At 52.7% G+C, this 24,973-nt stretch overlaps 1 protein-coding gene across 1 annotated transcript; it reads right to left on the reverse strand.

The window, feature by feature from the left end:
* Positions 1 to 1,494: 1,494 nt before the first annotated feature.
* On the reverse strand, positions 1,495 to 24,183 carry EXOSC10 (exosome component 10). The gene is made up of 25 exons (XM_049775300.1): positions 24,070 to 24,183; positions 21,177 to 21,313; positions 18,220 to 18,343; positions 17,331 to 17,435; positions 16,308 to 16,476; positions 16,059 to 16,173; positions 13,302 to 13,377; positions 13,038 to 13,148; positions 12,801 to 12,944; positions 10,896 to 11,086; positions 9,665 to 9,821; positions 8,769 to 8,917; positions 8,080 to 8,130; positions 7,335 to 7,446; positions 5,954 to 6,004; positions 5,783 to 5,861; positions 5,582 to 5,691; positions 3,963 to 4,058; positions 3,712 to 3,786; positions 3,181 to 3,268; positions 2,907 to 2,998; positions 2,527 to 2,698; positions 2,204 to 2,265; positions 1,905 to 1,981; positions 1,495 to 1,618 (listed from the first exon to the last, which is right to left on the reverse strand). Exons 1-25 carry the CDS (start codon positions 24,178 to 24,180, stop codon positions 1,588 to 1,590), a joined length of 2,685 nt encoding a protein of 894 aa, XP_049631257.1. The 5' UTR covers positions 24,181 to 24,183; the 3' UTR covers positions 1,495 to 1,587.
* Positions 24,184 to 24,973: the final 790 nt, after the last annotated feature.

Consider the following 24,973-nt stretch of genomic DNA (forward strand, 5'->3'; position numbering starts at 1 on the left):
AGCAAGGTCAGCCTCCCAAGAGCAAGGTTATTTTGCCTCTATGGGAAATGGTCCTTCCAACGCCCGCCCAGTGAGCCAGGTATGTGTGTGTGTGGGTAGTTCTCACGTCCTTACATGGCAACAGGAGCCAGAGTAAGGCAGGGAGGGACATAGGGCACTTGGCTTGCACGCACTGAGCACCAGGAACCCATGAGAAATGCCAGGTGTGACCTCAAAACAAAAACCAGACAAAAAGAAAAAATGGTGGGGCTGGAGTGATAGCAGTGGGGAGGGTGCTTGTCTTGCACACAGCGGTTCAATCCCCGGCATCCCATATGCATAGGATCCCCCAAGCCCGCCAGGAGTGATTTCTGAGTGTAAAGCTAAAAGGAACCCCTGGGCTCTGCTGAGTGTGGAGCCCCCCCCCCAAAAAAAAAAACACACGGGGGCTCGTTTGAGAAAATAAAGGTAGAGCACTTGCGTGCACACAGCTGACACAGCTTATGTCTTGGCACCACTTAGGGTCCCTAGAGCACTAGCAGGTGTGATCCCAAAACCAAATAATTTCCACCTGGGGGCTGGCCAGGAGCTGCTCAAAGGGCTGAGAATAGGCTTTACTTATAGGAGGCCCGGGGTGGTTCTCAGAACACCGCTGGAAACAACTCATCCTCAGAACTGCCAGGGGTGACCCCAAAATAACATTAAAAATGAAACAGGGAGCTAGAGCAATAGTACAACATGCAGGGCAACATAGGACGGATACCGCTTCGAATCCTGCCATCCTATATGGTCACCTGAGCCTGCTAGGGGCGATTTCTGAGCACCACTGGGTGTGGCCCAAAAAAACCAAAAAACAAAACAAAACAAAAAAAGAATCAATGTCCATCCATCTGTCCCCTTTTCGTTTTTGGAATTTTTTTTTTTTTTTGGATTGCACCCAGCAATGCTCTGGGATTGGTTGCTCCTGACTTTGCACTCAGGAATCATTCCTGATGGTCTTTGGGGTACCAAATGGGGCACTAGGGAATCAAACCCACGTCAGCCGTATGCAAGGCGCCCCTGGGGGTGCCCAGTAGTCTTTTCCAAACTTCTGTGGAAAAAGTTCCATAAAAATAGTTTTTGTGGGGGCCGGGCGGTGGCGCAAAGAGGTAAGGTGCCTGCCTTGCCTGCGCTAGCCTTGGACGGACCGCGGTTCGATCCCCCGGCGTCCCATATGGTCCCCCAAGCCAGGAGCGACTTCTGAGCGCATAGCCAGGAGTAACCCCTGAGCGTTACCGGGTGTGGCCCAAAAACCAAAAAAAAAAAAAAAAAAAAAAAAAAAGTTTTTGTGTTTTTAGTATTTGTGGGGGAAAGAACACATTCTCAGTTCCTGAATCAAGTGACCCCCATTCCTTAGAGGGGATGCTCTGCTCCCCACACCCCATCGCTCCCTCCCAGGACACAGGCTGGAACCCATGGGGAAGCCTTATACCATGGCTGCTGCCCGTGGAACCAGGCAAAGGAGGCAGAAGCCGCTTTGTTTGTTAAGAATCGTATTTTTAATGGTCAAAACAGTCTGTACAAACCCGCCCAGTAGCTGCGTCCAGACCGGGGACCCGGTGTTTTGCACTATCTCTTCGGCCAGTTGTGCCTGAACCCTCTGTGGAGACAGAAGGAAAGGGGGGTTTCTTCAACCACAAATAGAGTTGAGGCCCCGCACCCTGCAGTGCCATGATGCTGTGAGGATCAATGTGTGGCAATGGGGAGGACAGTGTCTTGGGGTTCTCACAGGTCCCCCAGGGTCTGAGGCATATTCATATTCCAGTGTGTGTCAAAGTTTGTTCTCAGGATCAGGAGTAAAGGGTTTTGTTCTTTGGGGGGCATGGGCAAAGCTCCCCTTTCCCTATCTGACCCAGACCCGCACCTGTTAGTCTGATCCCCCTCACCTGTCCGACTTGCCCGTCGGGAAGGACATGCTCTTGTTCCCTGTGGTCTGTTTGAGTTTCTTGGCTGAGAGGCATTTCTGAGGAGGAAACACTCTTAGAAAAGAGGCTGAGGCGCCGTGATCCCTGGGGCAGATGTTGTGGGGACCCACACCCTGGCCCCAGACTGCTTCTACATCTGGGCAGGGAGGACCCTCAACCCCCACCTGAGGAGGGGGACGGGATGTGCAGTGGGGGAGGGGGTAAGAGGGAAGAGGGATGCAGTGCCTCCCTACACCAGTGGGGCAGCAGTGGGCTCCTACCTTGCCAGTCAGGGTCTGCTTATTGGGGTCGAACTGGGAGGCGGGCGAGGATCTGTTGTTTCCTGGAAGCAGGAAGAGGACAAGGTTCCAGGGAGCCCAGACACGGCGCCGCCCCCCCCAGCCTGGGATGGGTGACCCCTTCCCCAGTGCAGGCTGGGCTGCCGGGGGCTACCTCACTATGTCACGATGGGGAACGCAGGTCCTCAAAGCCAAGATTCTACTCCCAGGCAGGCGGGCCCCTGCGCCCCTAGGCCAGGGTTGGGGGTGCCTGTGTGCCAGGAGCAGCCCCTATAGTCCAGCCAAGGTACCAGGCCAGTCCTCACCGGCAAAGGCTTTGAAGTCGGACTTGCTGTAGTCGAAAGGGGTAAAGTCTTTCTCAGGCGCCTCCTCAGGGTCCTTGGGCTTCTTGGAGGTTTTCGGCCGCTTCTTCTCTTGTTTCTGTTCGGTGGCTCTGGGGTCACTGGTGGTTCGCTCTCTCTTCTTGGCATTTTCCAGCTGTTGAGACCGAAGGCACAAAGGGGAGGTGAGGACTGAAGCGAGAGCACAGTGGGTAGGGCGTATGCCTTGCACACAGCTGACCTGGGTTCAATCCCCAGCATCCCTAGGGTCCCGAGTGAAACCAGGAGTGGTTTCTGAGTGCAGAGTCAGGAGTAACCCTTGAGCTCTTCCTTCCCTCAAAGCCCTGATGCCACAGGACACGTACAGCAATCTGCTGGCGCACGGACAGGGCTTGTGCAGCGGCTTCTGGCTCCTCCTCCGTCTTGGGCAGGACGTCCAGGGCCTTGTCCTGGGCAGCTGCAGCAACATAAGGACCGGGCTGGGCCTCAGGAGTGGGGGAAGCCAACTCTGCGCAGGCTCCCACCCCCAGCCCTGCCCCACCAATTCTGTTGGCAGGTGAGGGACCCGCTGTGTGAGCTGGCACCGGGCTCTCAGGACCCAGACCGCCAAGGCACTGCGGGAGTTCATAGGAGCTGTACCTGTGGGCTCGGCTGCTTTCTTCTTGGTGGCATCTCTGGCATCCTTCTGAGCCTGGGCCTGACTAGCCAGCTTCCACCGGTTGCTGATCTACGTTGAAACAGGTAAAAGGCCCAACCTCAGACTTGACTATTTAAATGAGACGATCGAGCCACAGTGTTGAGAGCAGAGCACAAAAGCCGTGGGTTCCCAATGGAATCCCAGAAAGATGGAGACTCCCTCAGCTCCATTTATTTACAACTATTGAGATGGGCAGAGCGCCCAGCTCCCCAGATCCTGGTCCTGCACGGCCTTGGCAGAGGGAGCTGGTCCCCGCCTTGTGGCAGGGAACAAGGTTGTTGAAAAAACCACAAGCGTGAGGGTCAGGGGGAGGGAGATACCACTGTGCAGAGGAAGCCAACTTCTCCTCCCCATCTGCTCTCAGCAGGGAATGAGAGGAGTCTGGGGAAAGTGCTCCACAGCCCGCAATCACGCTGCTGGTCTCAAGACCCTACTCAGGAGCAAATGTCATCTATGCTTGCAAAGTCACTTACTTCGTAGATCTTGGAGGACGGGTCGAACTTGGCTGCCTGCGAGATGTGAGCGTGGTGCTCCAGCACGGGCAGAAACTGGGGCAGGAGGAGGCCTGGTCAGCGAGGGGCACAGTGCACCCGACCCAGAGCTTGGGGGCTCCCTCGAGGCTTCCCCTTAAGGGCTCCTGACACAAATCTCATCCCGGGCCCCAGGTCGCACAGGTGGGCCCCACAGCACCACCCACACTTTTCAAACTACAGCCCCCACCTACCATTCGAAAGGGGTTCTCAAAGGACTCCAGGATGCTCCGGGCTTTCTTCTGGGCTGTAGTTAAGGGGACGTTGGCATCTTCCTCAGCACTGGGCTCCTGTGGGCGCAGATGGAAAGTTTGTGACATCGAGACATGACGCAGAGGTTAAGGGTGATACCAAAAATCCCATTTTACTTTGGGGACCATGCCTGGCAGTGCACGGAGACCCATGCAGTGTCAGCATCGGGGCTTGGGTGCCTGCACTCAGCCTTCTCTTCCCATTAGCCCCACAGCTAGGGGCTTGAATTGGGAGAAGCAGTTCAGCGGGGAGAGGGCCTGCTTTGATCCCCAGCACCACGAATGACCCCGAGCCCTGCAGGAATGGACCCTGAGCACCAAAAAATGTGGGCTTCAGAACAAGGCAAATAAATAAAAGGTCCCTATTTTAGGGAGAGGTGGGTAGGCCTGAGGGCCACTGCTCAGGGGCTGTTTCCACAGGAGTCCCTGAGGTTCTGGAACCATCTGTCCCTGACAGCCAGACTGCTCCTCTTCGCAGTGATCACGACAGTGCAGGGAAGGTGGTCAGACTGTGCCCACACTGCTGACCATCATCATCCAGGTGTGATAAAGGGAACTGAGGCCGGGGAAGGTTTAGAGGTGCCTAAACCTAGAGGGTGTTGTGCCCCCACCCTCATCCCACAGCACCCATGAACTAGCTGAAATCCTGGACTTTTCTGTTTTCCCTTTTTTTTTTTTTGGATCACACCCGGCAGCTCTCAGGGGTTACTCCTGGCTCTACACTCAGAAATCGCTCCTAGCAGGCTCGGGGGACCATATGGGACGCCGGGATTCAAACCACCGTCCTTCTGCATGAAAGGCAAACGCCTTACCTCCATGCTATCTCTCCGGCCCTTTTTCTGTTTTTAATTTTGGGCCACACCTGGCTCTGCACTCAGAAGATCATTCCCGATGGTGCCCCAGGGGACCCTATGGGATGCTGGGGATCGAACCCGGGTCAGCCACATGCAAGGCAAATGCTGCCCTTGCTGTGCTATATGTATGGCCCAAACACTGAGTGGAAGTGAACTCCTGTGCGCTTCTCTTAGACTGGGGCCCAGCAAGCTCATGTTGGACAGCTGTCAGCTGCCACCCTGTCACACGGCATCTGGTCAGGTGAGTACTCGGAGGTGGTCCTGTCACGTCTGACCCCAAGCAGTGGTGCTTCTCTCCCGGTTCTGCCTGCAGACGACACCTCCTGCCTCCCTCGCCAGTCCCACCTGCACTTTCCTCATACCCGTCCCGCTCAGCAGTGCAAGGTGCTACGCCTGAAGCCACAGTTCGAACCCCAAGAGGGGAGGAGGAGGAAGAAGCCCGGTGGAGGGACCAGTTAGCAAAGTCCAAACAGAGTAGGCCCAGCCCGGACACACGGCACCGAGCACAACTTGACTCTTGGGCTTTCTTGGGGAATCCTGCTTCCTGCTGTGTGCGTAGGGCAGAGAAATGCTCAGAGTTGGCACTGGGCACGCCTGGTGGAGACACCTGGCACCTCCCCTGCCCCCGAAGCTGGACAGCCTCAGCTGAGCCCACAGTTCCCTATCTCTGAGCTCCACATGGAGTAGCTTCAGCATCGGGTGACTCACGTTAAATAAGGAGAGGGTGGCGGTGGTGAGGAGGTAGCTGGGGGCCTCTGGGGGCTCCTGGTCCTGCTGGTCCTGGAAGAGACTGGCCTGTTTCCTCACTGGCACAGGCCCTGGAGGGGGAGTCAGCACAATCAAAGAACAGTGAGGTGGGGGTGGGATGTCCCCAGGTCTCCAGCGGCTGGGGCCCTCCCTGCCACTTACCATTGGCAGGCATGACCAGAGAGCCATCAGATGGGGCATGAGAGCAGTCGTGAGGCCCAAAGAGAACGTTCTCCAGTCTCTGCGTGGAGAAGAAAGCGAAAGCCACCACATGAGGACCTGTGTGGCCTGGCCCAAGTACCCTAGAGCAAGGAATAACCGACACAACTTTACCTCGGGATTGGGCTGCGGGCCGCTCTTCCTCCCTCCGGTGGGGACTTCTGACTGAGGGAAACAGAGAAGGAGAAGCTGTTTGAATGGGGCCCTGCTGCCCCAATACCGACCAATACTGGCCTCGCTTTCAGGCCACACCTGGTGATGGTCAAGTGTTATTCCCGACTGAGCTCAGAAATCACTCCTGGCAGGCTTGAGAGACCATATGGGATGCCGAGGATCAAACCTGGGTTGCTGTGAGCAAGGCAGTGGCCTCCCTGCAGTGCTGTCACTCCGGCCCACTCCCCCATGCGACTTGGGCTCCTCTCCAGAGCTGAGATTTCCCTCCCTGACTGCTCCCAGCTCACGAAACAGCAACCAAGTGACACTTGGGGCTGGAGCCACAGTGCAGGCAGGAAGGCGCTACTCCTGCATGCGGCTGGTCTGGGTCTGATCCCTGGTACCCCACAGGGTTTCCTTAGCACCCATGGTAGAGTCAAGAGTAAGTCTCTAAAACAAGACAGAAACCTGTTAGCCTGCCCAGGCAGAAAGGCAGCAAATAGTTCCTCCTACTAGCTGGTTTCTCTGTACTGGGACAAGCTGTGGAATGAAGGGACAAAGTACCCAGGAACGATGTAACTCCTCTCAGCCTCTTCCTCACCTCTCAGGGGATATTTTAAGACTCCCTGAATCATCGACCTTGGAGATTGATACACAGAGATACTGCAGTGTTTGACGTTGTTTCCGACGAAATACACAGTGGAATGCAAAACCCGTAAAGGCGCCTGGTGCCACCTGTGGCTTGGGGCGCACTGTGGGGGGCACTGATGGGCCACTGCACACCCCACATAACTGGTGCCTGGCACAGCCTGTTTCCTGTCATTCCTTGGTTTGGAAGCTACACTTGGGGTGTGCAGGTGAGGTTTCTGATCTAATTAATACTCAAGGAGTGCTTCCAGCAGTGCCTGAAAACCAGGCTGTAGGGGGGCCAGGTCTGCAGCCGTAGGCCTGGGTGAGCGCCCCCTGACCCATCGGTGGTGAGCTCCACAAGCAACCCCCGCCGCATAGCACAGTAGGCCCAGCCCTCACTCGGGGCCAGCAGTGGCCACAGCCAACTCGGAGCAGCGCTACCTCCCCAGGGACCCTAGGAGAACCCAAAAGTCAACAGGGTAGCTGCAGCTTGAGCTTACGGGGCTTACTTCCAGTAGCATTTAGGGGACCATAGAGGGAGCCAGGGATAGAACCAGCGCCAGCTGCGAGTAAGGTGAAGGCCTTACCTCCTGGACCATTTCTGGCCCCTCAGCATTGGTTAGAACAGAGATCAGCCAGCGTGTGCAGGTGGCAGCAAGGAGCACAGAAGAAGTGCTCCACGAGCTAAACATGGGCCTGAAGAGCATCTTACCTTGAGCAGGGGCATTTCCCGGGCTTGCTGGATGAGCACGTGCAGTTCGTTGAGCTGCTGCCGAACGAGCGGTGGGATAGGGCTGCAGCAGGCAACGATGCCCTGGGGTTCCCTGAGATAGGAGAGGAACATGGAATCATGCACGGAATCATGGAATGCAGAGGCCACCAGGCCCAGCTGGAGCGAGGGCTCAGGAGTCAGGAATCGGCAATAGCTCTGGCCTGCACGGACTAGGAGGCTGCCGTCACTGCTTCTTATGAGCACAGGATTCTTAAGCAGACGCCTTGGCCATCAGGAAGGCCAGCCAGGCCACAGTGTAGGACCCATACTCGGTGAACTTGGCAGCAGCGGCTCAACAGCCACATGGTGGACGCCGAGTTCAGACTTCGACCGACAGCAAGAACAGGTCAAGTCAGGCGTGCGCTGCTTGAGTCTAAAAGCAGGCGGTGCTGAGAGCTCGAGACATTGGCCCCCATGCGCTCAGATTCTGACACTGGACTCAGGAGACACCAAGGACACTCTCTCGAGCACAGCTATTGGTCCCTACACAGCAGTCCAGAGGCATAAGTCCTAGAGTCCTGGGTTTGCCACCTTTGGGGACCTTATTGCACCCAAATAACTCCCCCACCCCACCCAACCTCCCCTAGCCCTGGGACTGGTGGCTAAAAATGCCCAGGCAGAGTTTTCTCGAGCAAACAGCTCACAAGCGAGACCCCTGCGCGGCCTGACTCAAAGGCTCACTCACTTGGGCAGCTCCTCAGAGATCTTCAGCATCATGTGGTTCGGCAGAACATATCTGTGGAGACACGACAGAGGCACATTCTCAATCAGCCTGTGCTAGATAGAGCCTGTGAGAAGGCCCAAAGGAAAATACTGTTTCTCCTTTTTAAGACCCATTTCACCTACAAGTAAGAATTAAGTATCTTTTTCTTTTTTTTTTTTGGTTTTTGGGCCACACCCAGGGGTTACCCCTGGCTATTCGTTCAGAAATCGCTCCTGGCTTGGGGGACCATATGGAACGCTGGGGATTGAACCGAGGTCCATTCTGGGTCGGCCACATGCAAGGCAAATGCCCTACCACTGCGCTATAGCTCCGGCCCCTAAATAGATATTTCTTAAAAAAAATTTTTGGTTTGTTTTTGGGACACACTAGCAGTGCTCAGGAATCTACTGGTGGACTCAGGGGACCATGTGGGATGGCGGGAATTGAACCCAGATTGGCTTCGTGCAAGGCAAATGTCCTTTCCTGTTGCACTACTCCTCTGGCCCCACACCCAGATTTTATTCCATTTCGGTTTTGGGACTACATATGGTTGTGCTCAGGGATAACTCCTGGCTCTGCACTCACACCAATTCCCTTTTCCCCAAAACTCTCACACTGACCCCAGACTGAACCCCTCCCCACGACTGCTTGGCCTCACAGTGATTCCTCACCCATAACTCTCGTCCTCCCTCCGCGCAGTCTTGTCCCTCCAGGCAAATAGCAGCTGGAAGGCCGTGAGCTGCTGTGTATTGAGATGCTTCTTCTGCTTCTTGTACAGATCAAGGTAGGACTCGTCCGTGAAGATGGGCTTGGTGAATTTCTATGGAACAACAGGGACCATTCAAGACCCGTGGGGGCGCCACTGGGCCTGGGCTACTTGAGACCACAGGCTCTTTCAGGGGCAGGTAGAGAGACCCCACTTGCTGATGCTCAGGGCTTACTCCTGGCTCTGCACTCAGGAACTCTCCAGGTGGAGTTCAGGGGACCACAGGGATGCTGAGGACTGAACTGAGACAGTTGTGTGCAAGGCAAGTACCCTCCCCAATTGGTTCTTTTTTTTTTTTTTTTGTGGTTTTTGGGTCACACCCGGCAGTGCTCAGGGGTTATTTCTGGCTCCAGGCTCAGAAATTGCTCCTGGCAGGCACAGGGGACCATATGGGGTGCCGGGATTCGAACCGATGACCTCCTGCATGAAAGGCAAACGCCTTACCTCCATGCTATCTCTCTGGCCCCTCCCAATTGGTTCTTTCCCATTTTTTATTTTTTTATTTTTTTTGAGTTTCTGGGTCTTATCTGGCAATGCTCAAGAAGACTGAGCTCCTGACTTGATGGTCAGCTAGCTCACTGCTAGCTAAGCGCTCAAAGTTCACTTATGGCTCTATGCTCAAGGCTCATTCCTGGCAGACTCGGGGGACCTTATGGGATGCCGAGGATCAAATCAGGCTGGCCACGAGCAAGTTAAGTGCCCACCCTGCTTACTATGAGTCTGGTCCCAGCACTGGCTCTTTTCTTAAATAGCAAGAAAGAGGCAGGGACAGCCCTGGGGGTGGGGGCACCAAGGTCTGACCTTGAGACAGATGTCCCGGCTCCGCTGCCACACCAACTGCTGCTGCACTGGCTGCTCATTGCCGCGGGCCCAGAGCTCCATCCTCATGCGGTCGTAGATGTAGAGCAGGTAGTGGGTGTCCTCGCGGGCATACCTGAGCATCTCCTCGGGCAGAGGCCTACAGTGAGAGGACACAGCTCCTTCCTGTGCCTGTTAAGTTGTTATTGGTGCCCGAGACCGAAGACGGTTCAGAGCTGACACTACACGTGCAGCCAAAATTTCCCACACACGTCACAGTGCCCAGAGTGGCCAGAATGGGCAGTGAGAGACCAATGTGGTTCAGAATGGCCTTTCCTGAGCACCTGAGCACCATGGCACCGGATTATTTGTCCCTGGAGACTATCAGCCAGGTAATTAGATGACCAGCCTCTCTAGCCCACATTCCTGACCTGCAGGCTGCAAACAAGGCCCTCAGGCATCTGTGAGGATCACCACTAGATGGGTATGACCCGTGGCAGGGGCTCACAGATAGGGAAAGATTTTCAGATTGTCCTGGGCTGTGGGGGAGGGCTTGGGCCACTCCCTCTGCTGCTTGCTCTGTGCTCTTGGGACCACTGGTGGTAACCTCAAGTCATAGTGTGCAAAAGGCAGGCACACTCCCCACTAGACTCTCTCTCTGTCCTCACAGTGTGTTTTGTTTCCTGTTTCTTGGGGCACCCCTGGTGATGCTCAGGTTCTCATGATGGGGACCATATGTGAAGAGTGTCGGGACTGAACCCAGATGCGTAGCTCGCAAGGCAAACGCCCTCCCCACTGTGCTATCATTCTGGGCGTCCACAGTGACGTCTTTCTCCAGGGGCCAGGACCTCCAAGTCGACACCCTTGAAAATGAGCAAGAGATCCTACAAGTGGCTGTGACCTGAGTTGTAACAGATGCTTCTCTATTACGTAGCCAACGGCGTGGCTCATCTCATGCAAACACACACACTTACCACCTTCCACCAGGAACCTACACAGACACTGACTGCAAGCTCTATTTCAATCTCTCTCTCCGTGAGGCCAGGGCACCCACCGGCCCAGATAAATGCGCCATTATCACCCTGAAACTTCACATGGTGCACTGTGCCTGTGCAAAGGGCCAGGACAGCCCATCCTCATTCAACTCTAGACCTGGAGCGTTGCCAAAGCCCGGACAATGTTTCTCTGCCCCTGTGCCCTCCTGAGCTCCCTCCCTCCCTTGGCGAATACCGACCGTATTCTCCAGTCTGCCAGCTGGAACTGCTTGTTGGACTCCACATTGCAGTAAAGCCGCAGCAGGTGGTCCAGGGAGTGGCGGCCCAGGTTGAGCAGACGCGCCGCCTGGTGGGTGTCGAACATGTTCACTACGTACAAGCCGAAGTCCTTCTGGAGCCACTCGATGTCAGAGTCAGCTCCGTGGAAGACCTGGAGCAGAGCCAAAGGGACGCATGATGGTGAGGGGAAGGGGCCTGAACTTGGAAAATCAACTGCCCCCGAGCTATGGAAATGTTGGCATGAGTAGCAGTTATGAAGGTTAACACAGATTCAGGTCTTTTTTGTTTGGATTTGGGACACATCTGGTGGCGCTCAGGGCTTCCTCCTCAATCTGAACTCAAAAATTACTTTTTTTGGGGGGGAGGGTCACATTGGCACTATGCTAGAAATCGCTCCTGGCAGGCTCAGGGGACTATATGGGATGCTGGGATTCGAACCACTGTCCTTCTGCATGCAAGGCAAATGCTCTACCTCCATGCTATCTCTCCAGCCCCAGAAATTACTTCTGGTGGTGTTCGGGGGCCCCTATGGGATGCCAGATTGAACCAGGTCAACCGCGTGCAAGGCAAATGCCCTCCCAGTGAGTTCTCTCTTTGGTCTCTCCTGGGTTCAGTTTTATGGTGGTAGACTGGGGGATGGAGCCCAGGGCTTCTGCTCTACTACTGAGCAGTGTCTCTGGCCTGAGTTCAGTTGGCCTGCAGCTCTTTATGCTTCCAGTCACATTTCTATGGGTGGAAACTGCTCACGAGAGCAGAGAGTGTAGCTTCAAGTGTCGCCAGTAAGTCAAAACAGTCCCGAGGGCCAGGGAGATGACACAGGAGATAAAGGGGCTCACCCTGGAATGGCTGCAACACCAGAGCCCTGGTTTAAGGCTCGGCTACCACATCATGTGGCTTTGAGCACCACCACCAACGTCACTTCTTTTTTTTTTTTTTTTTTTGGTTTTTGGGCCACACCCGGCTGTGCTCAGGGGTTACTCCTGGCTGTCTGCTCAGAAATAGCTCCTGGCAGGCACGGGGGACCATATGGGACACCGGGATTCGAACCAACCACCTTTGGTCCTGGATCGGCTGCTTGCAAGGCAAACACCGCTGTGCTATCTCTCCGGGCCCCAACGTCACTTCTAAGCTCAGGGCCAGGTGTGGTCTAAGTCCCCCCCACCCAAATTTTCAACAAAAGACAAAAACAGAGTAACAGGGGCTGGAGTAGTAGCACAGTAGGTATAGGGCATTTGTCCTGCATGCTGCTGACCTGGGTTCAATCCATCCCCATCATATCCCATATGGTTTCCTGAGCCTGTAAGGAGTTATTTCTGAGCTCAGAGTCAGGAGTAATCCCTGAGCACTGCCAGGTGGGGCCAAAATCATCCCCCTCCCTCAGAAGCAGTTTCTGCCTCTAGAAACAGGTGGTTGAAAGCACGGAGAGCTGTAGGCCAAATTAAATAGGCCAGATACACTGCTCAGCAGTAGAGCAGAGGCCCTGGGTTCCACCCCTAATCTGTCACCATAAAACTGAACCTAGGAGGGGTCAGAGAGAGAACTCAGTGGGAGGGCATTTGCCTTGCACGAGGCTGACGTGGGTCGATCTCCTTCCCGTGTCATCTCCTCAACCCTCAAAACAAAACAAAAAAGAAAAAAAGCAATCTCGGAAGCAAGCAGATGAATTATTATTAAATGACTTAATCTCTCCTTGGGTAGTAATGAGTTACAGTTTGAGTTACTGTTTGAGCTCTTGTTTTTGCAGCCACCCTGGCTGTGCTCAGGGCTCACTCGTGATGTGGTACTCAGGAAGCCACAGTGGTGCCAGCCAGGCCTGATACAGGGAGCCTCGCCCAGCCCCCAGGAAGTGACGAAATCCCACTGACCTTGACGATGGCAGGGTCGGTGAAGCTCTCGTTCAGGATGTACATGTCACTGCGAAGCTCCAGAGTGTCAACGACAAAGTCCTCGGTGCGAGTGGAGATCTGCATCAGGCAGGTCATGCCCAGGAAGCTCCGATACGAGTGATGCTGAAAGGGGAAGAGGAGAGAAAAGCAGTTCTAGGAGCTTCTCCAGCAGCGAGGACGAAACTCTTCCCTTGAGACCGACCATCTTTGAGATACCTCCAAGTCCACAGCGAACTCCTGACAGGCCAGGAGTTTCTCATTGAGCTCCACGAGTTTCTCCAGCGAGGTCACAAAGTGACAAGGTGTATCCTCCACGGGCTTATAGTCCTGTGTCCCAGAGCAGGGGGGTGAGGGGGGAAAGAGAAAAAAAGGCCAGGCCATCAGTGATCAACTTTGGCTACAGCACAAGTGAGCAAGGTCCAGCCCTGCCTGCTGGGACACACACTTCCCTCCCAGCCACTCAGGTCACCTGGCACCGACCTGGGGTTGCGGCTTCTGAAGTGCCGAGTCCGGGGGAGTGAAGTGGTCGAGCTCATACTGATACGGATGTGCAAACCTGCAGAGTCAAGGAATCAGCCAGTTAGAGACAACCCCGTGGCTAAAAGGGAAGCAACTGCTTAAAGGTAAAAACAAGGGAGAAAAGACAAGGCGAAACTCTCAGAATCACGTGGACCGATAACCCTTACTTCAGTGATATCCAGGTGCATTAAAAAAAAAAAAAAAAGCGGGGCCCGGAGAGATAGCACAGCGGTGTTTGCCTTGCAAGCAGCCAATCCAGGACCAAAAGTGGCTGGTTCGAATCCCGGTGTCCCATATGGTCCCCCGTGCCTGCCAGGAGCTATTTCTGAGCAGACAGCCAGGAGTAACCCCTGAGCACTGCCGGATGTGGCCCAAAAACCAAAAAAAAAAAAAAAAAAGCGGGGAGACAGAGAAATAGCACAGTGGTAGGGCATTTGCCTTGCAAGTGACCAACCCGGATAGACCTGGGTTCAATTCCTGGCATCCCATATATTGATCCTGCCAGGATTTCTGAGTGCAGGGCCAGGAGTAACCCCTGAAAATCGCCAGATGTGGGTCAAAAACCAAAAACAAACAAACAAAAAAAAACCAACCACCAAACAAAAAAAGGTGTGGCTGGAGACAGGAGTATGGGAGGCCATTTGCCTTGTACTGACCAACCCGGGTTTGAGCTCCAGCATCCTGTTTGATCCACCAAACACTGCCGGCAGTAACATAAGCATTGTCTTAATCCAAAACAATAAAAGCCAAACAAACAAATAAAAACTGAAAAGGTGAAGCTTTTCCCCCCCTTGAAGTCTGATAATTAGGAGCTGGAGTGATAGCACAGTGGGTAGGGTATTTGCGTTGCAAATAGCAGAATGAGTTTGATCCCCGCATCCCATATGGTACCCTGAGCCTGCCAGGAGCAATTTCTGAGCACAGAACACTGAGCATAGCTGGGTGTAAGCCCCGCCCCACCTAGGTATGATAATTGGAGCCAGAGCTATAGCACAGCAGGTAGAGCATCTGCCTTGTATGAGACCAACCCAGGTTCAATCTCCTGCCATCCCCTATGGTCCTCCAAGCACACCAGGAGTGACCCCGAGCGCAGAGTCAGGGTAACCTCTGAGCACTGCAGTTTGGCTCCAAAATAAACAAAGACCAGAAACAAATAAAAAAATAAAACTCCCACCTAATCATATACAAAGAGCCAAGTACAATCATTTGCAAGACACTCTGGCTGGTAATAGTAGGTGATACCAATACAGTTACTCGCTGTGATTTGGGGTAACCAATTTCTGAAATGGGGGGGGGATACAGCAAAGTATCTCAATCACATACCAAATGTTAGTAGTTTTCCTGGACTGAACAATTCTAGCTTAGAGTTTGGGGCTAATTATCTAATAGCTCAAGTGGTAGGACATGCCAAGCAGCTAAGTTCAGCCCTGAGCATTAGGGTTCAAGAGACTGCCCAATGGGCTGATGCTACAAGGCCTGGGTTTGATTCTCAGTATGACATGGGACCCCAAGCACTGGCAGAGGTGACTCCTGGGCACTTCTGTGTGTGGCCCCATGTACTCCCCACCCAAACCCCCCAAAACTTAGAGACCTGGGCCAGACCACTGGCACAGCGGGTAGAGCACTTGCCTTGGTCACGGTCCATTCAGGTTTGATGCCCGGCACCCCACATGGTTCCCCAAACCTGCCAAGGGTGATCCCTGAAAGCAGAGCCAGGAGTAAGCTCTGAGCACTGCAAGGAGTGGCCCCAAACCAAAACCAAATTTAGACCCTTTGTTTATGTTTGGTGCCAGGGATGAGCCCAAAGCCATGACTGCCAAGATAAGCACTCTGTCACCCCTTGCTACAAGCTGGAGAATTGGAAACCCAAGTTTTATTTGAGTGATGTCCTTTATGGGGCCCAGAAAGAGCAGGGGAGAACATTTGCCTTGCATGTTGCTGATCTTGGGCACGCCATATAGTCCTCCAAGCCCTGCCAGGAGTAAGCCATGGTTAGCTCTGAGCAAGGCAAGAACCTTAACCATTGTCCTAACCCTCTAGAACCAATATCTCTAACTTATAAATATTTATTAGTGATTTTGGGCCACATCCAGCGCTGTTTATAATTTACAATTTTTTGACTTTTAGGTACCCAGGGACTATTTCAATATCCATGTTCACGAGTGATCCCTGGCAGTGCCGAAGACAACTTACATAGTGCTGGGGATGATCAGTTGGGGTCAGCAAAGCCTTAATGCCTGTACTATCTTCGGCCCCAACGTGTCTCGTTTCATTAAAAAGTTAAGGGGCCAGAGTCACAGCACAGTGGAGAGGGGGGCACTTACCTTGTATGTTGTTGATCGGGTTCCATTCCCAGCATTTTTTTTTTTTTTTTGGCTTTGAATCACACCCTGTGACGCTCAGGGGTTACTCCTGGCTTGGGGAACCATATGGAATGCTGGGGATCGAACCAAGGTCCGTCCTGGATCAGCCATATGCAAGGCAAATGCATACCACTGCGCTTTCGCTCTGGCCCCCATCCCCAGCATCTTATCTGGTCCCCTGAACCCCACCAGAAAAATCTACACAACAGGGCTGGAAGCACCATTTGTTATCTGGGGAGACAGAAGTCTGGGTCACACTGGATAGTCTCCAGACCCCTCTGAGAACATAGGACAGGAGGCTGTGTTGATGAGTATGGGCTAGGGTGGAGCCAAGTCGGGCCAGGCCCACACTTACATGTCCTGCTCCACCTGCTGAGTCCTCTGCTGGTGGAGGAAGTCGGCCAGGGCAGGAGGCACATCCAGGTCCTCGGGCCGGTCCTTGGGGTGCTCTCGCCGCTCCTTAGACAGCCCTGGGGACATGAGCGGGGAGAGTCATGTGGCAGGTGGTCCCAGGAAGGAAGGAAAGGAATAGGCGGGTCTGGGAAAGGTGGAGAGGGGCTGGTGGCCCCCTGAAAGGAAGGAGGGGGATGCAGGCTCAGCTTACCCAGAGGGAGTGGTTTCTGGGCATTGGGCTTGATGAAGATCTTGGGGACAAACGGGGTGTTGGAATTGTCAATCTTCTCGCGGAACTTAAGCTGGGGCCGGACGATGTTCTTGGCATGAAGCAGCCGGAATGTTTCTGACTTGCTTTTCTTGCTGCTGTATTCTCCTGCCTATGAACAACACACAGCTTCTAACACAGAGAATAACAAGTCTGAGCAGTAAATCCCAGTCTATGCTAAATTTTCAGGAAGAGAAGAACAGAGAGGGGGCAAAGAGACCCGCACAATAGGGAGGGCACAGGCCTTCTGAGCGATGGTCCTAAATCCAACCATGTATGGTGCCCTAGAGCCAGCTCAGAGTGATTCCTTAGCACAAAACAAAACCAGGAGCTGGCTCTGAGCACACAGCCAGGAGTCAGCCTTGAGCCCAGCCAAGTGTAGTCTAAACAACCCCTAACCAAAAGAAGAGAACAAGAGCACTCCATATTCCTAGTGCAGAGCAACACTGCTGTTTCTAGGAATCAGACAAACAGTGGCCAGCTCTGAGTTCCGCAATGGCAACAGAAGTAAAAACTGGATTTGGGGGGCCGGGCGGTGGTGCTGGAGGTAAGGTGCCTGCCTTGCCTGCGCTAGCCTAGGACTGACCGCGGTTCGATCCCCCGGCGTCCCATATGGTCCCCTAAGAAGCCAGGAGCAACTTCTGAGCGCATAGCCAGGAGTAACCCCTGAGCGTCACAGGGTGTGGCCCAAAAACAACAACAAAAAAAAAAAACCAAAAAAAAAAAACAAAACTGGATTTTGGGGGAAAAGGCCCTACTGTTCCTTCGAGGGGTAGGTGGCTTCTCAACCGTTGCTCAGGAGTCCCAGCAGCCCTTCTTGGGATTTGGTGTCAGTGTGAGAATGTAGTGCCACTCAGGCCAGGTGGTGCTGACCGTGCACTACTTCTCTGGTTCAAGGGCCCGAGCCAGCACAGATGCCACTAGGAGGTTGAGGCAAACCGGAAACAAACCCCAAACCAGGCTCACCTTACGGTTCCAGCTAGACACGATGGTTTTGGGGACCTGCAGTCCCGTGGGGAGGACAGGCTGCTGGTTCTTATTCACGCCTGAAGCTTCATCCAGGAGGATGCCCTAAAAGAGGAAAGACTTTGAGCTATGGTCTTGCTTTTCAGGCTAATAATTAATGAAACTATTAAAGAAATTTTTCTGGACTATTGAGAGCCGGAGTGATAGCACAGGGGGGGAGGGCACTTGGCCTGCACAAGGCTGACCCAGGTTCGATCTGTGACACCCCAGAGGGGCCCCTGAGCACTGCCAGAAATGATTCCTGTGTGCAAAGCCAGGAGTCATACCTGAGCATTGCCGGATGTGGCCATAAATGTAAAAACAAGGAGCCAGAGAGATAGTGCAGCAGTAAGGCGTTTGCCTTGCAAGCGGCTGACCCAGGCTATGCTGAATGCATAGTCAGGAGTAACCCCTGAGTGTCACTGGGTGTAACCCATAAACAAAAACAACAACAGCAAACCAAGAAAACAAGCAAACAAAAGAGCAAACAATTTTAGCTGGATCCAGAGGCCTCCTCTCTAGCGATACAGTAAGAGACGTCAATGGGAATATAGCTCGAGCTACGGTACATTCATACAGGGCAGAGGTGTGGAAAAAGCTGCATCCTTCCCTTTAGTAGCACAAAAGCACTTCGTGTGTTAGTCACCATCAGAGTAAGCTGCAACGGGGACCACAGAGTGCTCTGAAGCCTGAGGACACGCCTTGTGTGTCATGTGGGAGACCCCAGTTCAATCCCCTACACCACTCGGTTCTCCGAGCAAGCCCAGAAGCAAGCCTGGATACACTGCTGGTGTAGCCTTCCTCTCCTCCACCCACTGAAGACGATCCCCGTGAGGAAGATGACACTCACCACTCGTTCCAGAATGACATCGTTGGTGTCCACCACTAAGTCAAACTTGTCTTCCAGCTCCGTCACTTTGCTTCGGTCCTTGAGGCTGCTCCGACACCCGTGGTACTGCATGACTCTGCTCATGCTGATGAGGGAGAGCCCGGTCAGTCTGTGAGTCCACTGTGATGGCCCCCTTTTTGCTTTTATTTGAGGGGGGTGAACCTGTTGATGCTCAGGGGTTACTCCTGGCTATGTGCTCAGAAATCGCTCCTGGCTTGGGGGGACCATATGGGACTCCAGGGGATCAAACCGCAGTCTGTCCTAGGCTAGTGCTTGCAAGGCAGATGCCTTACCTCTAACACCACCACTCCGGCCTTTTTTTGGGGGGGAGTCCCCCATTTTTGCTTCTTTTTGTTTTTAAAACTTGACTGATTGGTTTTGGGGCCACACCCAGAGGTGCTCAGGGGTCACTCTTGGCTCTGCCCTCAGATATCAATCCTGGCAGGCTGGGGACCATATGGGAATGCTGAGAATCGAACTGGGTCCCTCCCCGGTCAGCCACATGCAAGGCAAATGCCGTACTGCTGTGCTATCTCTCTGCCCCCAACCCCTATTCTTGACTTTTTCAGGTTCAGGATCAAGTTCAGGGTCTAAGGCACGCACCTAAGGCACATGGCCTAGTGCTGAGCCCCTTTCCACAGCCTCCAGAGACGGACTGACTGCACTGATAAAGCCTGTATCCAAGAGTGAGTCTGGAATGCCCAGCACTGAGTGGAGGGTGTACTTGTTAGTCACTGTCATCTCCCTGAATAGCCCACCCTGCATTGGCTGTAATTTTGTTTTGTTTTTGGGTCACACCTAGCAGTGCTCAGGGTTTACTCCTGGCTCTATGCTCAGAAATCACTCCTGGCAGGCTTGAGGGGGGTGGAGGAGGGGGTGGGTAACCATATGGGATGCCAGGATTCGAACCAAAGTCCTTCTGCATGCAAGAAAAACGCCCCACCTCCATGCTATCTCTCTGGCCCCTGGCTGTGATTTTTTTTTTTTTTGGTTTTTGGGTCACACCCGGCAGTGCTCAGGGGTTACTCCTGGCTGTCTGCTCAGAAATAGCTCCTGGCAGGCACGGGGGACCATATGGGACACCGGGATTCGAACCAACCACCTTTGGTCCTGGATCGGCTGCTTGCAAGGCAAATGCCACTGTGCTATCTCTCCGGGCCCTGGCTGTGATTTTTTTTTAAGGGAGGCTCTAAGTAGTGTTGTTCAGCCTGAGGATGTCCCCAGCTTAGGCTAGCAGGGCTGGGGATTTACCCAGGGCAGCTTACTAGTGCTGGGGGGACCAGGGGATGATGGGAATCACAGTGGGCTGAGGCCCAGGCTCATGGGCCATAACCGTAACCAAAGTTCTCTCTCAGCTTCTTGCATTAAAAGAAAATTAGGGGGGGCTGGAGTGGTAGTGCAGCAGGGAGGGTGTTTGCCGGCTGGCGGCAAACCGGGTTTAATTCCTGGCATTTCATAGGGCTTCCTGAGTCTACTAGGAGTGATCCCTGAGTGCAGAGGCAGAACTACGCCCTACGTACTGCTAGGTGTAGCCCAGAAAAAAGAAATTTTAAATGAGGACCCAGAAGAAAAAGAGAGTACAGGAAGTAAGGTGCATGCTTTACATGTGACACTCCTAGGATTAACTCCAGTATCAAACATGGTCCCTTGAGCACCACCAGGAGTGATCCCTGAGAACAGTAGGACTGTCACTGTGTCTCTCCTATCTCTTCTCTCTCTCCCTCCCCCCTACTCTCTCACTTCTCTTTCTCGCCCCTCACATCTTTTTTGTTTGTTTGTTTTTGGGTCACACCCGGCACCACTCAGGGGTACACTCCTGAGTGTACACTCTACACTCTACACTCAGAAATCGCTCCTGGCAGACTTGGGGAACCATATGAGATACCGGGATTCAAACCACCGTCCTTCTGCATGCAAGGCAAATGCCCTACCTCCATGCTCTCTCTCCGGCCCGCTCTCACATCTTTCTAAATAAAACCCATTTTGGGGGCCGGACCAGTGACGCAAGCCACTTGGCATTTCTGGATGTGGTACCCCAAAAACAAAACTGGAGGGGCCTGGGAGACAGAATAACTGGTGGCATGTCTAGCAGGCAGGTGCCCCAGGTTCTACCCTTGGTACTGGACATGACCCTAGTGGCCCATTAGCTCCAAAGAGTATTGAAGCAGTCAGCCAAGTAGTATTGGGAGTGGATCCTGGGCCCCCTGAGCACTGTTTGGAGGAATTTCCCAGCCCCCAGATAAAGGGGGCCAAAGCAATAGTCAAGCAGGTAGGGTGCTTGACTTGCATGCAGCCAACTGGGTTCAATCCCTGGTATCCCATATGGTCCCAGAAATACCACTGCAAGGCGGGTCCCAAAAATACAACAAAAAGTTAAACCAAACATTTATAAAGTACCATTTCCTAAATAAAATCCATGGTCTTATTTTCTTTCTTTTTTTTATTTTATTTATTTATTTTTTTTGGTTTTTGGGCCACACCCGGCGGTGCTCAGGGGTGACTCCTGGCTGTCTGCTCAGAAATAGCTCCTGGCAGGCACAGGGGACCATATGGGACACCGGGATTCAAACCAACCACCTTTGGTCCTGGATCGGCTGCTTGCAAGGCAAACGCCGCTGTGCTATCTCTCCGGGCCCCATGGTCTTATTTTCTACTTTTATTCTATTTAGGTCACCCTGGCTGTGCTTAGGGATTACTTTTGGCTGTTTTCTGGAATCACTGATGGTTTCAGAGGACCCTATGGGATCCCAGGAACCAAACTCAGCAAGCACCTTACCCTCTGTACTATCTCTCTGGCCCAAACATATCTTTTCTAGCTTTTCAGAGCACAGAAATTATGGTAAGGAAACAAACTTTAAGAAACATTCTCTACATCTCTAAAGTGACTTCTTTGAACACAAAACACACACAGTACTTACCACTGCAGCAGCCTGTCTCCCTGTGTCTCACAGAATGCCTGGAAGCCGGGAAAACTTCGGTAAAAGTCATACTCGTCACCAAACTGAGGCAGGCCCCCAGATGCCTTGGTCACAGCTACCACTGATCCGAGAGCAAACTGTTGTAGAGAAAAGAACAAGTTTCAGCCATGAAGCCCCACATCCCTCAGCAACTCTGGCCATTTAGAAAACCAGACAGGCCTCAACTTAGAGAAAGACACCTAATATACAGTTGTTACTAGCAGGTCTTATCTCATTGCCTTTTTTTTTATAACAGGCAACTGACTTTTTTGTTTGTTTGTTTATTTTTGGGCCACACCGGGTGACGCTCAGGGGTTACTCCTGGCTATGTGCTCAGAAGTTGCTCCTGGCTTGGGGGACCATATGGGACACCAGGAGATTGAATCGCGGTCCATCCAAGGCTAGCGCAGGCAAGGCAGGTACCTTGCCTCTAGCGCCACCGCCCGGGCCCCGGCAACTGACTTCTGGGCGACTGCAGACTCTGGACAGTGGCAAGGAAGAATGGATGCTCTGATACTATTTACAGCAATCCAGGCGTGAATTTTGGTGCTACCACCCGTTAGCTGTGTTCTTGGGAAAGTTATTTCATTTCTTTGATCCTGAGCTTCTTTGTTTTGTTTGTTTGTTTGTTTTGAGACCACACTCAGGAGTGCTAAGGGGTTACTCCTGGCTCTGAGCTCAGAAATTACTCCTAGCAGGCTTAGGGACCATATGAGATGCCAGGGATCGAACCCAGGTGGACCGAGTGCAAGGCAAGCACCCTCACTACTGTGCTAAGCCCTTCCTTCTCTGAAAAAAATCGAACATAATAAAAGTGCCTATGCCATAGAGTTGAGGGTTAAATGAGATAATAAAATCACTCATGACAGCGCCAGACAGAGTATCAAGTGGTCAAAGTTCTTGTGTTCTAGGAGCGGGGCCAATTTGATGCATGGCATTGCACATGGTCCCCTGAGAACTGTTAGGTGTGGCCTCAAAACAAACAAAATAAATGTGTATATGTGTGTGTAAATACACTAATTACTCAAATTCAGAGCCATGAACTTGTAAGGCAAGTGACCTGCCTCTGAGCTCAGAGTTGCTGTCAGAGATAGAAAGCAGAGACTTGTGTGAAAGGACTTACTTCATCGTGAACAGTGCTAACAAAAGAAAAGAGGCTGGGACACAGTAGCTGTGAATACTATGTTTATGAACCCAACTGGGACCAAGGCTTGGTGGTCTGAGAATTCTAAGAGCCAAACACACACAAAAAGAACAGCATGGTCAAATGCTGGGAGGTTAAAGCTATGTAGAATTTTGAGGACGTGGCAATGCCAATTTACAGACGATTTTACTTTCATGTCTCTGTAAAAACTAGGCACGGGAAGTTGTAAAACCATTTTAGGTTTCTCCCTGTGGTTTTCCAGCCACATCGAGGGTATTTAAAAGTTACTCCCTAGGGTCTGAGCAATAAGCATAAGAGGGTGGGGCGTTTGCCTAGTACTAGATTAACAGGGGTTATATCCCTGGCATTCCGTATGGTTCCCCAGAACCTGTCAGGAGTAACTTTTAAGCACAGAACCAGGAGTGACCCCTTAAGAGCTGGTGTGGCACAAAAACAAACCAAAAAAGTCACTCCCTGCTAGAAGCTGGGGAATAATGGGGATGCTGGAGATGGAACCATCTTTGCCATCCTACAGGCCAAATGAACTAGAAACCTAAGTTTAGGGTAGGAAGATAGATGGCTTAGTCAGCAGGGATCTCAAACTTGCGGCCACAAACGGCCCTCTGTACAACATTTTGTGGCCCTGCCCTAGAGGAATCTTTTTTTGTTTTGTTTTGTTTTGTTTTAGTTGTTTGGGTCACACACCCCAATGTTCAAGGCTTACTACTGACTTTGCACTCAAGGATCACCCCGACTTTGCCTCCTGCGGCCCGCAGGTAAATTGAATTTGAGACCCCTGGCTTAGTGGTTTCTAGTTTATTTTGCACACTAAGCCATCTCCCTGCTCCAAACTTAGGTTTGCCTGTTTGCTTTTGTCCAAACTTAGGGTTTCTTGTTTTTGTTTTTGGTTACACCGGCAGCACTCAGGGGTTCCCCCTGGCTCTACGCATCGCTCATCGCTCCTGGCAGACTCGGGGAACCCACCCTATGGGGTGCCGGGATTCGAACACCCGTCCTTCTGCATTCTAGGCAAATGCCCTACCTCCATGCTATCTCCCCGGCTCTGTTTTAGTTTTGTTCGTTTGTTTGTTTTTAGTGCCTATTTCTATTTTTAAATATTTTTATTTATTTAAACATCTTGATTACAAATATGATTGTGATTAGGTTTCAGTCATGTAAAGAACACCCCCCCCCATCTCCAGTGCAACATTCCCATCACCAATGTCCCAAATCTCCCTCCATCCCACCCCCGCCACCTGTACTCTAGACAGGTTTTCCAGTTTCCTCATTCATTCTTTATATATATATATTTTTTTTTTGAAGTAAATCTATTTCTATTGAAGTAGCAACATGCCAGGCCTTCAAATTCGCCAGGCAGGGGCCTGGAGAGAGAGTCTAGCGGGTAAGATGCTTGCCTTGCAAAGAGGGGGCAGACCTGGGGTTCAATACCAGCACCCTAAAAGGTCCCCAGGGTTAAGCCAGGAGCAATTCCTGATGCAGAGCCAGGTTAGTAAGCCTGAGCACTGCCGGGTGCGAGTCCCTTGAGCCCCCCAAACCCACTGACTTCCCCCCAAGAAGACCAAATGCACCCAGCCAGCGTGCAGGGCAGGCCCTCCTCTTGACAGGTGACTTGAGACCCAGGCTCAGGCTTGGGACGAGGCTGCGCGGGGCACGGAGGATGCTGCGACCCCTCGACCCACCCCGACTCACTTTCACGAAGCTGTCGGCGTCCGGGAAGCCCGGCAGCATCATCTCCGTCTCAGGCTTGGTCGCGATCGCAGCCGGCGGGGCCTTGGGTTCTCGGGGACTGGGAGGCGCCATTTTACCGGCCCTCCAGGCCTCTTCTCGCGAGATGTGCGCCGCGCACGCGCGAGAACGCCGCAACGCGCACGCGCGAGAACGTTGCGCACGCGCAAAGGCTGTCTTCGTGGCCGGAAGGTAAACTGGAATGGGACTCGGGCCGCGCATGCGCGAAGGTTGTCTTCGTGTCCAGAAGGCCAACTGGAGGGGGCCAGAGAGATAGCATGGAGGCAGGGTGTTTGCTTTACATGCAGAAGGACAGTGATTCGAATCCTAGCATCCCATATGTTTCCCCCTGAGCCTGCCAGGAGTGTGACCCCCCCCCCAAAAAAATAAAAACAAAATGCACCCAACTGGAACCAAGGCTTGCTGGTCTGAGAATTTTTTATTTTATTTTATTTTATTTTGTTTTTTGGGTCACCCCCAGCAGTGCTCAGGGGTTACTCCTGGCTCTAAGCTCAGAAATCGCTCCTGGCAGGCTCAGGGACTATATGGGATGCTGGGATTCAAACCACCGACCTTCTGCTTGCAAGGCCTTACCTCCATGCTATCTCTCCGGCCCCTGGTCTGAGAATTCTAAGAGCCAAACACACACAAAAAGAACAGCTTGGATCCCTTTAGGATATTTGGACACTTGGCGAGGCTCAGGCTTTGCTGCTGAGCATGCTTCTGCACTCATGGATCATTCCTGGCCACTAAGCCATCTCCAAGTCTCAAACTTTAGTTTTGTTTTCTTTTTATGCCCATTTCTGTTTAAGTAGCAGCAGGCAAGGAATTCAGATTTACCATAGGGGCTGGATGGATAGTACAGCGT

Source organism: Suncus etruscus, chromosome 6 (genome assembly GCF_024139225.1).
Source record: "Suncus etruscus isolate mSunEtr1 chromosome 6, mSunEtr1.pri.cur, whole genome shotgun sequence".
In the NCBI taxonomy this organism is placed as follows: domain Eukaryota; kingdom Metazoa; phylum Chordata; class Mammalia; order Eulipotyphla; family Soricidae; genus Suncus; species Suncus etruscus.

Excerpts from the sequence above, each read along its gene's own strand:
- EXOSC10 (XM_049775300.1), bottom strand. The coding sequence starts at position 24,180 with ATGGCGCCTCCCAGTCCCCGAGAACCCAAGGCCCCGCCGGCTGCGATC. Across the intron at positions 9,822-10,895 it reads CTGGCAGACTGGAGAATACG|GCCTCTGCCCGAGGAGATGC; the intron begins GTCGGTATTCGC and ends CTCTCACTGTAG. Across the intron at positions 6,005-7,334 it reads GGGAAATGCCCCTGCTCAAG|TCAGAAGTCCCCACCGGAGG; the intron begins GTAAGATGCTCT and ends TGTTTCCCTCAG.